Source organism: Bactrocera dorsalis, chromosome 3, assembly GCF_023373825.1.
Source record: "Bactrocera dorsalis isolate Fly_Bdor chromosome 3, ASM2337382v1, whole genome shotgun sequence".
NCBI lineage: Eukaryota > Metazoa > Arthropoda > Insecta > Diptera > Tephritidae > Bactrocera > Bactrocera dorsalis.
The window spans coordinates 86,971,262-86,984,068 of NC_064305.1; the positions used below are offsets into that span (position 1 = coordinate 86,971,262).

The following is a 12,807-nucleotide window of genomic DNA, read 5'->3' on the forward strand; positions in this document are numbered from 1 at the left end:
AACAACAAAACAATATAATAAAACAACAATAACAAATTATTTAATTACACTCGGTATCGGACTGAGACGTGAGGCGAATGTTGTTGCCGACCGGGCGCTGGCCACATGGCTCTGCTGCTGCTGTTGGAAATGGGATTGCTGGTAGTGCGATGACGTTGTGTCTTCGTAGCGATCTTCGCGCGGTGGCGCTAACTTCAAGTCACGATCGTCGCGCTTGCGGTGATATAGTTCGTTCTCTTTGTCGTAGTAGTAGTCGTTTTTGGTGGTGGACGACGACGAGGAAACTCTCGAGTCGCGACGTCCCGCAGTTACGTTGTATAGATCGGCCGAGTTGATGTATTTGGTAGTGGGAGAATTGTTGTAGTATTCACGTGAGGGAGGCTGGGGAGCTGGTGGTGGTGGTGGGGAAGTTGCCAATTTATCCTACACAGAGAATTTGGTGTTGGGCGGTTTGCGAGTTTGCGTGGAGTGTGCGGGGAATGTTCAAATGTAAGGATACAAAAAACACAACATATATGTGAAGAGGGAAGAGAGTAACGGTGTTGGGTTAGTGTTGTCTGATTTGGTTTTGGTTTCTAGGTTTAGTAGCGGTTGCTTGGGTGCAAAGCGGTGTGGAGCGGTGGGCAGACTTTTGTTTTACAGTTTGGGGTTAATCACAGCGGATGTTGTTAGTAAATAAATATATACAATCTACATATATAGCTGAGGGTCTTAGGACTGCAGTTACCGTAATTAAAAATAGCTGCCTAAAACTCAACTGAGACGCGAGGTATGATTTTAGCACTTTATAGCATTACCAAGCTCATATTAATATTTCCGTTTCAAGCTTTGCTACCTACCTCACTCTCTCGCTTGTAATAGCTGGACGTGGTGCGATAGTCGGGCGTGTCGATCTTCGGTGATATTGCCGGTGAATACGATCTTTGACGCTCCGCAGCGTTGTGATTCAGCAAGTCACGACGTGACAGTGACGATGTTGCCGCCGTTGATGTGTTTCTATAGTCATTGTGTCGGGTGTTCGTGGTAGAGGTGTAATGCATTGAGGGACTCTCGGCGCGATGTTTACTCTCATGTAATGGGCTGCTACGCGTTTTGCCCGAACGTCCTTTGGTGCCGACGCGCATAATGAACGGCGAACCCTTGACGTCGTAGCCGTTGAAATAGACGTAGACGCGATATTTGCCATTTTGACGTGGCATGAATGTGACTCGATACTTATTTTCCACAATCTTCTCAACGGAACAGACCAGCGAACGTTTATCATGCACAATATCCACATGCAGTTCACCGGTGACACCAACACCACGTGCGTCCACCTCGAAGGAATGTGCACGCAAGGGCATGGCGCCGTCTAAGCCATGCACCGAAACACCGCTGGCATCGAAGACGGCACAGGTGAATGGACCACCTTGTATGTGCCGTCCTTGATAGGTGATGGCGATTTCCCAGATACCTGCTTCGTCCGGTTTAAATATGGCACTGTGACCTTCCTCGACCTTCTTCAACGGGCAATTATGCGAGATGCCGGTCGGTGAGACGGCTGTGACCAGAATATCCTCCGTCTTTGGTGCGCCAGTGGCATTGACCAATACTTCGACCAGACTGCCAAGGGCACACGGTGCCATGCCTGGAGGCGCAACTTGTATGAAACGTGGTAGCACACGGAAAAAATGTCCACCCAAACTATCGTCGCCAACCTCTACAACTATCTCATGCATGCCATACTTTTCGGGTATGTAGACACCTTCGCCGTGTGGATTGAGACGCACGGGCTGCGGCTGACCTGATGGTGGCACTATGAATGCCTTCACCGAACTTAGACTGATCTCGCGTGAAAGCACATCGATGCGGAAGTGCGTCTGTAAAACAAAAGCAAGAGAGGGTCAAAAGTGTGTTTACTGCTTTGGTATTTCTTGATGTTTTACCGGTTCGCCGACACGTCCGGAATTACTCTCCATCAATACATTTATCATGTCCGACAGTGGTGGTCGCGGTGGCACCCACTGCAAGTGTGCAGCGTAGGCCATTATGCCCAAATGTTCCACTTCAGGGTTAGCCATATCTTTGGCCGTAAGTATAGGCTGAACGCCTAGACGCTGACCAGCTTCAACCGCCTTCCTTATGTTGTTCTCATAATGAAAAGGGTCTGTGCTGAGTTTTTCCGGTGCAGGCGCTGGACCACCAAGCCCCTTAATGATCTCACACATAACGCGTCCATCATTCCAGTCGGTCTACAACATTGAAGACAAAATATTATAAGAATATGTGTAAAATCAAACAAAATTATTTACCGTAAAGTTTTTGACAGAATCTTTGGTCTGCGTATTGACCCAACGCAATGTCGCATTGTAACCCGGTCCACCAGGTTTCATAAAGTACGATAAATATGTCATGCCAGACAGTTCATCCAACCACGGCGAAGCCAAATATGCGGGCTCCAAAACTTTCGGCACACCAAATTCACTTTGTGCCAAATTCATGGTCGTCGTACAATTTTGTACACTCTGTTTGGGATCCAGCGAACGCCAGTGTGGAAACAGTCCTGGCTGACAGTAGTCCAACAATGCGGCCAGGTTAACACCACTATTCCAGTCTGTGGTCAAATTGGTAATTTTGCATTCCGGCAGCGCCGCTTGCAACCAGGCGAGCATGAGCTTCCTTGGCGGGAACTTGCTACGTCCAATTTGATAGCGTACAATCAGCGACCAGATGAGACCCAAAATGAGCTTCACATTGCCATTTACAATATCCACGTTACCAATGTTGACGAGTTTGATGTGATCCTTTTCGATGGCATTCAACGCCGTGGTCGCATTCTCTAGATAATGATGTTGATTGGCTGGACGACGATTCCATGATGGCTTGAGTGGACGCGTTTGTAGGTTCTCGACCAGTGCGCACAGGCAAGTACCGTCACAAAAATCGCTGGCCCAGTCGATAACCTACAAAATAAAATAGTAATGGCATCATTGATTTTGAGTTTTTCTAAGGAATTTTTAGGTTGAAAAATGAAGTTGACTTTTCAAGAGTCTACGAAGGTTGTTATTGTGATATTTATCATCCTTTAAGTAACAGTTTGAGCCCTATATATGCTCAGATTTTGTCATAGACTTAGCTTATAACCTAACTCAATCCTTCTCAAAACCTCAATCAAATCTGTTGATGCCCTTATCGGAAAGATTTAATACCTTTCTGTCGTCGATATGAGCGGTTGAAAAATGAGTATTTGTGGAATGCCTCCATGAAGAAATTATTTTTAAGGGCATGCCAACAAGGAATTTTCGGAGAGAGTATGCAGAATTAGGAAGATTGGAGGAGGGGTTTACTGTCAGGAGCCCTCTATCAACTCCAGCTTGAGACTTCCTTGCTATTGCATGATTGCAGCCATTACAACCTCTGCTTAAAAAACCCTAACAGTAGAATTACTGCCCCGGAGTTCAACCTATTTCGGAGGCGTAACCATCCCCTCAGATAGCAGGGCGGCGATACTAGCCTTGAACTTTAACTTTAACTTTAATTAACCCGTTCAGGGTTGACCAAGGAATGCCTAACCTCGCTATCAATATCATCGAGTATGGGTGCCAGGCCACAGCGGAATCCCGGGAAACTGTAAAGCTGATGAGCTTTCAAGAAAACTCAATCCAGAGCCGCTATCAGTAGAATTAGAGTGGGTTGGCGCCACCGTATCCTCTTGTGTTCTACTAGTGGATGGTTGGGCTTCGCGGGAGCTTGGCCAGCGCTGGGCCACCACAGATAGATGCACGGTCACAAAATCTTTTGGTTCAAGATCAGTGCCAAAAGATCTTGTGATCTCTTTGCCCTTAGTAAGGCTAACCTCTTACTAGTTTTGAACCATTGTCCCCTTGTCATCCGTGTTCTAGGTCTGGGAATCTTACCAGACGCCATCTGCGGAAGCTGTATCGAAGAAGATGAGGTGGAAACAACTCAACCCTCAAGAATTAAAAATTGCCTACATTCAGTGTGTGTTGGTTAAATTTTCAGGGTGTCAATATGGAAAAATATACCCAATATTATTCAATACCCTTTTCATTATATTTCCGCTGAGTCCTCAAGGCTTTGAGTACAAAATTTTCTAAATTACTCACTTAACTAAGTGCCCTCAAAAGCTTTTCAAATAAGTTCCATTTAAAAAGTAAAACAAATAATCGGTTGTCAATGCAAATAATGTATTTGAATAAACGTTGTACACACACACACTCACCAACACGCAATCACACATAATTAGAGAAAAATAGTTTGCCCTTTGAGCGAGTTAATTAGTTTGAGTCAAGCACTTTGACTTTTGAGGTCTGTCAATTGGCACCCCACTTTGTTACGCAAATAAATATGAATAAGTTTTGTAATAACTAATTGTTTGTCTGTCGTGCGCATTGCGATGTATGGCACTCGTAGTCCATCGGTTAACACTTAGTAGCGCTTGGAAATGCCTGTAAAAGGCCGCCACACATATTGCAAAGTTATACCCACTCTATGTGTATTGGCGTTGAAGGAAGATTTCGCAGTTAAATAGTGACACTTTGTGCAATTATATTTCTATATAAGAGAGAGAGGAAAAGGTGTAAGGGGTGCCAAATTAAGTGTTGTGGTAGTTGAGAGCTAAGTGGTTGTTCTTTTATGATATGTTTGTCGTTTAAAATGTATGACTGTACCAACGTTGAGTGTAGCAATCGATATGTATGTATGTGCTGGGTGGCTTCTCAAGTCTGTCTGTAATTCTTGGTTTGTGATCTGTTCTATAGAGGCTTCCACAAGTTTTAATCTTCTTCCAAACGTAATATTTTTCTTATGAGAAACTGCATCGTGATTTTCAATTGGAGAGGCTTAGGTCGCTAAAGAGGTCTATTATATCAAGGCATGGATTTAGAGATGAAAAAGAAGAGACATACTTGCCTTCGAGAAAATTTTTGCTGTCATTTTTTCATATCGATGAAGTTAAAGGACATTTGCTTGCCTTTAAAGGGAAACCCTATACTTCATATATTTCACATATACATATAAATATGCGTATGCTTGTATGTGTGCAATCATTTCCACGCACTAGCCCATTTGAAACCCTAAAAACATGACAAAATTTCACTTTACTTTATAGCGGCAGCGAAGTGGACTTGAATACGGGTCTAATTAGCGCTACGATTTCGGTGTTTGTGGCTTCATACATTGTTGTTGTTTGTATGTGTGTGATCAAGTATGTGTACGAGTATGTGTGTCTTATTAGCACTTGTCTGTAGCGCTTTTGCTAGTGTCTGTCATCTCTATTTGCTCATAGTTAGAGTAAACTTGAGAATCAACAAATATTCAGCACACTGACAACAGCAACAACAACCGCTATCAAGAGCATAGACAAATATTTGACGTTTGAAAGCAAAAAAAAGCTGAAAAAAGTAAAAGCTGTGCAAAGCAAAGTTTGAAAAGTGCCGGGAAAAATGGAAAATTATGTACAATAGCCTTTTGCAATGACAAATAATAAATAATTACGAAAACAAATAGAGAGCTGTGCAGTGTTGTGGTGGGGAAAGGCCAAGTGTGTTGAGAAAAATGTATGTAGATATGATTAGAGGGACGCTGTAAAGCTTACAAAGCAGTCAGTGTCAATAAATATTGAAACAGTTGCGCAGTTGATGCTCTAGCAAAAGCTGTAAGGGGTGCAGCGTTGGAAATGCTAAAAATAGGCGCCTCCAAATTATTGAAAATCAAGCAAACATGTTTACTTTGGCTACGACTAAGCTATAATACCCTTCATAGTTGCATCTCTTATAACATAAACAGGTATAAGAAATTCTTTTTCTTGATTTTAATCGGTCAGTTTGTGTGGCAGCTTTGTGCTATTGTGATCCGATCGCAGGTTGCTGCAAATACGAGTATACAGTTTTTTAGGGAGAAAAGGACACGTAAAAATTTTCAGGTCGTTACCTCAAAAAAATTAAATACATTTTTTTGTTTGCGTTTCTGTTATTTTATACCATTTTCAGTATTTCATTTATTTTTCAACTAGTTACAAACTAGTTGGGAACGGACTAGTTAAGTTTGAGACACCAATTCACTAGTTTGGGATGAGTCAGAAAGTGAAACTATTTAAAAGTTAATAAGAATTGCATATATGATTATTAATATTTATATAATCGTAATTTAGTTAAAATCGCAAACCTGTACCAAAATATCTCACTTTAATATTTTATTTTTATAAATTTTTGACTAATCGACCCATAACAATCTAGTCGTTACATAACAACATATGTATGTATACTGTCTACATAGTTTAACTGCTAGGATACCGGCATTAAAATCACATATTTGCACGCATTCTACACTAATCTACCAAACTGACCCACTTTGGCGCATTTATCAAACAACAATCAGCGAAACCACGCACACAAGTCTACACACAAATTTATGTAGACACTTGCACTTGCAGCCCCATTTGTGTATGTGTTTGTGTGCGTGCGTAATTTCACATGCAATTACAACAGAGCGCCTCAATTTCATAGCAAAGTTACAATGCGACCGTTCGTGTTAACCTTACTCCAGCTCTGTCATATGAATTACAAATTACAAATAACAAATTTCACATTTCACAGCGATTCGGCGAGCTGCTGAGCTGCGAACAACGCGAGCGTCTGTCTGGGTTTCGATTGTCAGTTGGCCGAGTCAAAAGCCATTTACACGACACACCGCCAGCCAAACCCCTTTCCTGACCTGCGCCCATTCGAGTGCACCGGCAACGTTTCGAAATTACATGTCCACACACGCACACACACACTCTTACACATGCTCGTATTTCAAACAAATATTTATGCGCATAATAACTAAAGCGGCGAGTGCTGCTAAAGGCAGACAAGCGATCGTCTGGGTGTGGCGTCTATCTGTGTACCTTTGCCCTTAACAGGCAATGACAGCTCGAGAGCCGCCTGACCGACTGTCAAATTGACCGAGCGCGGCAGCGGTGCGGTCGCAGAGGTTCGCAGATTTTACATAGATTAAGAGATGTTTTCAAATTCAATGTGCTCGGTGCTTTTACGAAATTTAGGAATAATCATAGTAAAAGAAAATCGTTTTTAACTCAGCTTTCATTTCTATGTGAGTATTTATACCGAAAATTGGACTGATGCATCGCCAGTGCAAATGACATCGATAAAATAATTTTTTTCTTGATTCATACATCTCTTTTATGATCGTGTGAAGTTTGATTCGAGCTGAAGGTCTAAATAGAGGAGATACCATCTCCTGTCATCAACTTCACTGTTGACAGTCATAACTTCGAAGTTATAGATTAGTTTGTTTATCTTGGAATCAGCATTAACATCAACAACAACGTCAGCCCCAGAATCCAACGCAGAATAACTCTTGCCAATAGGTGCTACTTTGTACTGAGTAGGAAATTGAAAATTAAAGTCCTTTCTCGACGAACAAAGACCAAACTCTACAAATCACTCATTATCTTCGTCCTGATATGTGGTGCAGAGGAATGGATGATGATAAAGTCTGCTGAGTCTGCCCTACGAGTTTTCGAGAGATACGTTCTGCAGAAGACTTATGGTCCTTAGCGCATTGACAACGGCGAATACCGCTGTGGATGGAACGATGAACTGTACGAAATATACGACGACATTGACATAGTCCAGTGTATCAAGAGACAATGGCTACGCTAGTTAGGTTATGTTGTCTGAATGGAAGAAAACACTTCAGCTCTGAGGGTATTCGACAAAGTACTCGTCAAGCAGAGGAAAAGGAATACTAACCACTACGTCGGAAAGACCAGATGAAGAACGACCTGACTACACTTGGAATCTCCAATTGGCGAAAAGTATGATTGACTGGCGTTGTTGTAAATTCGGATATAAGCGCGTAAGCGGAGTCTACTCCAGTAAAGAAGAATAAAGAGCTAAGATACAGGGACTTGAAGTTACCGAGCACGAACAAATATAGTTAGTGATTCTCATTGCAGGTTAGTGGAATGTTGGATGCTATATTTAATGGTTTTCACTTTTTCGCTGGCCATTGACAGGATTTCTATTTCATTTTGAGATAGCTTAAAAAAGAGTTGCTTCTGGGAATCTGCATGGGATATAATAACAAATACTATAATTATTCTCCCTTATCTACTTTGTACTATTTACAACGTTAAAAAAACTGTCAAAGCAATACTCAGCTCACACTTTCTACTTCTTCGCATTCAACTCACTTCAAGTAAAAGTTATTTGTTTAAGAAATTTCCCATATTTATTTTAGAAATAATAACACAAACAACATTTAGTTACGCTTAACGCATGAGAAATAAGTCAAGCAAATGTAAATGCAACCAAAACATCGCCACCACAACAAATGTGTAGATGAAAAAGCGACAACAACAAGAATAAATAGCACATCGCTGACAGTTATGAGAAGCGGAATTTCCGTGGAGCCTACAGCGCCGTCATAACGTCATAAGTGTTTGTATGCATATAACTAACTGAGCGAATCCCAAGTCGGCTGCCTTCAACTCCCGCTCACTGCCACTGCATCAGCAGCCAAAGTGACAGGGACACGACAACACCGCACCGTTGATGGGCCATATGAATGTGTCATGTCAGCAGCGGCAGCGGCGGCGATGAGCGCCTCGCTTGCAAAATTCATTGGCTCGGACACACTGGGGCGGCCTGTTAGTGGCAGCCGCGGCTCCTGTGTGATCACATGTGGCAGCAGCAGCAGTTTCCATCACTGTCAACGCATCACTTACGCCACCAGCCCAGTGTGTTGCCGGTGTTGCTGGTTGGCTCGATGGTTGTTGTTGTATTGGTGTTTCCATTGTGTGCGATTGTTGAATAAAACATTACGCTCAGTGGCTACTGTGTTGCGGTTGCCACAAATGTGTGCCACCAACTGATGAATTTATTTAAATTATTTGCGCGAAAAGGAAAACACCAAAAGATAAAAGGTAATTTTTGTGCATGTGAGTACGAGTATGTGTGTGCGTGAAAATGAGTTGTTTGAAATTTTCGAAAATAGAGTTATGTAAGCTGGAGTCAAATTAGGTAACGGTATAGGAGGCCTAATTAAATTATTTAGTATATAAGAGAATAAAAGATAACTAATCTTAGGGTTATTCCATTTGAAGGGAAAATATACAATGAAATATTTAAAAAATTGTTTTTTAAAATAACAAACTAAAATTTGAAAACGATATTTGAAAAAAATGGTAAGTTAGAACCTTTCACACTGTAGTTAATCAGTTCAATTAGCTCCAGCAGTATATCTATAAACTATTTTTTTCCAAATTCATTGACTAAGTTAAGTTAGGAAAGGTCGTAAGGTTGATCCAATATAGATGAATCTCACTTGGACGATATTCGTATTTGTATTACTCATAAACTCCAAAAATCGGAGAAGAATGATCCAAACAAAGTAAATTTTTCGGGTGTGTTCTGTATATACTTTTCTATAAGCCTTTGATCAAAAATCGAAATTTGTCAGGCCCAAAACTGCCAAAATTTTGGTAGACTCCAGATTTTGTTTTAAACGCCGCTTTTTTGTCAGTTTTTGACTTTTCTGACAGTAAGTCATTCTACGGACAATATTTTTAGTAGAAAATTTTTGTTCAGGTTTCATCCACAGAGGACTGGGATCACTGCAGCCGTGGAAGACATATTTGTATTTGGGGCCGTTGGAGTTCACGTGTATCTTGAAAAAAAAAAATTCAAAATTTTTTTTATTACTCATTTTTCCAAATTTTTCAAAATTTTTCAAATTTTTTTCCAATTTTTTTTTTTGAAAAACTTTTTTTTTAATAACATGGTATTCCTTAAATATTTAAATAATTTTAAGAACAACTGATATAGTAGTTTTTTTGTACATAATTCCCAAAAATCGGCCTTTTTTAAACTGTCACAACATTTTGTATATTTGATCAAGGGAATTTAAACAAAAAATTTTAACAAGTGGCAATATTTACTGAAATAAAATTAATCTATTAGCCTTCTTAAGCCTCTTGCAATTGCAATAAATTGTATAAATCGCAAAACCAATTGAATTAAAATTTCGAAAACGTGGCAACCGTAATATTTCTAATTTTATTTTTTATATGCAATTACAATTCAATATCAGTTCTGTATAATTTTTTAATAAATCATATTTTCAATTAAACCTTTTAAAAAGGTGGCAACCTTAATGTTTTAAATTTTATTTTTTAAGCGTCTGTACTTTGATATCAATATTGTTATATTTTTTAATAAATCATATTTTTTGATTCAAAATTTCAAAAAGGTGGCAACCTTAATTTTTTTAATTTTTTTTATATGTAAGCGCCTATAGTTTCATATCCGTGTTGTTATGTATTTGAATACGCCATATATTTTTAATTTCAAATTTACCAAAGATTAATATTTAAAAATGGTGGCAACCTCAAATTTCAAAATATATTTTTTATAAGCGTCTTTACTTTGATATCCCTATTTTTATGTTTTTTATTACAACATACTATATATTTGTTTAATTAAAATTATGGAATTAAAATTTGAAAGGGTGGCAACCTTAATATATATTATTCGTGTTTTTTTTTCTTTTTTAATAAATCAGATTTTTTTTAATGAAATTGTTGAATTAAAATTTTAATAAGGTGGCAACCTCAATATTTTAATTTTTTTTTTTGAAAACGTCTAGAGTTTGTTAATCACATTGTACTGTTTTTTTAATTAAAATTTTCAAAAAAGTGGCAATTTTATCTTAAAAAAATAATAATTAAACAAAGTAAAATACATTTTATTAATAAAAATATTTCAAAAATTTTTTAACATTGTTCAGTTGCATTAAATTTTCAAAACTTTTTGCTAAAAACCCATATAAACGCATAGTTGAATTTACAACACTTCCACTGACTCACTGTTTGTTGCAAATAAAAGATTTCTACGTGCATAACTACCTGTCCGGCCGCGGCCATCAGTTGGGCGCATTTTTGGGTGTGTTCACGAGCAAATTTTGTTCCTATATACATACATATATGTACATATGTGTGCGATTTTGCAATTTTTATTGTTGTATATGGAAAAAAATGTTTTCCGCGCAACAAGTCAAGCATATAAATGTGTATATAGATTTTTACAGCAGATGGTTTTATGTATTTGTTGTACATTTTGTTTTTGTAAAAATTTATGTGTGTGCCTGCTGTTTTCAAGTTGAGCGATTTCGAATTGTTAAACTTGTCTGTTGACGCGACATTTCGCCATATTCGGTTGGAAAGGAAGGCGAACTGGTTGCCCATTTTGGGCAAACTGCACTTGAATTGCGAATTTTTCGCTTAAATTTATTTGCAAAAATTCAATAAATTGCAATTAAAAACTATTTATAAATAACAAGTTGCCACTTGAACTGGTTGAACGGGTGGTTGCACGTTTGAGTGGAGAATATTTACGAAAATGGCGAATTAGAATATGTTTACAGAGAATAACGGTATTGCTGCCCACGATTTATTTTTCATTCAAGTACAATTTGAGATTTTTTTTTTTCAAAAATTAATTTGCAAAATGAATTGTGACACTTGTGACGCTCACGCCGAGCTAAGCTTTCATAATTGTTGATATATATATAAGTATATACATGTATATTGTTCTATAATCATATGAGAACAGTTAACAAAAGTATATGTATAATAAATTTAAATAATTTGTAGTAAATTCACCACACACAAATACATTCGCAGCTGCTTTACAGCAAAAATTGCGCCCACACTCACTGTGCCGCACTCGCAGCCAGCCATTAAGAGGCTGATTTTTTCGAAAAGGCGAAATTCAACAAAAAAATCGTTTTTTAATTTAATTCACCTCGTGCGCTTAGCTTATTTCACTTTGGAGCCAAAGTTTCTTGGCCAGCGACATTTGTCATCGTCACCAACATTTCTGGCGTTGTCACACAGTTGACACCCCCACATCCCGTACAATCAACCGCACAATTTGATGACGACGACTTCTCTAAATCACACACACATACATACATGTGTTTTTCTATGCGTTTGTGTGTGTGTGTATGCTGACAGTTTGAGTTTTTGTTTTTGACGACCGTGGCTGACAGGTGTTCAACTTTACACCAACTTTTGCATGTAAATGTCTTTGTATGGATTAGTGTTTGTATGCTCACACATACACATACACATATATATGTACATCTGTATTTGCATATATAATAGAGATATATCCCTGAGTCTAAGTAATTTACAAATTTAAAATATGAAGTCATTCGTATTCGCTTGGTTGGCTTATATTCTCGCACACACACACACACTCATACAAATGTTTGTTCAAAAAATTTAAATATTGTCGGTGTTTATTTATTCAATGAATTTCAAGTGGTTAGTAAGTATGTGAAATATTTTAATAATTTCGTAATTTTTCTATGCCCAAAAATGCAATTGTTTTGTATTTGAAGCAACAAACATAAACAAATTTCATATTTGGAAATTGAAATATCAACTAAATTTTGAAGAATTTATTTTTTAAATTGTATAAAAAATAACATTCCAATACATATATATATGTATATGTAACGTTTGATCTAAGTTGAGGCACTTTTTCCAATAGACTTTTTGTGGCAAATCACGCGTGAGTCCTGTCAAGCTGTCATCTTATTTTTGTTCAGTATTGCTGGCATTTTATCATGGAAAGAGTTACGCCTGAACAACGTTTACAAATCGTTCAAATTATAACGAAAATTCACGTTCTGTAAAGAAAGTGCTTCGCGCTCAACTTATGATCAAAATAATCGGCCTACTGAGCGTCTCATTCACAACACCAACACTCATCTTGAGACTCAGCTTTCACTATT

At 38.5% G+C, this 12,807-nt stretch overlaps 1 protein-coding gene across 3 annotated transcripts in view; it reads right to left on the reverse strand.

Annotated features, from left to right (window-relative positions):
* The window catches only part of LOC105229673 (filamin-C), a 74,857-nt gene that overhangs the window by 48,041 nt on the left and 14,009 nt on the right, over window positions 1-12,807 (reverse strand). For 2 of the 3 annotated variants that reach the window (XM_011210099.4, XM_049453707.1), the window contains exons 2-5: window positions 2,292-2,942; window positions 1,926-2,231; window positions 840-1,859; window positions 49-423 (exon numbers count right to left, since the gene is read on the reverse strand). In XM_011210099.4, the coding sequence (XP_011208401.4) occupies window positions 49-423; window positions 840-1,859; window positions 1,926-2,231; window positions 2,292-2,942 (2,352 nt within the window). The remainder of the gene's footprint in view (window positions 1-48; window positions 424-839; window positions 1,860-1,925; window positions 2,232-2,291; window positions 2,943-12,807) is intronic. The other variant, XM_049453705.1, reaches the window with a different exon arrangement.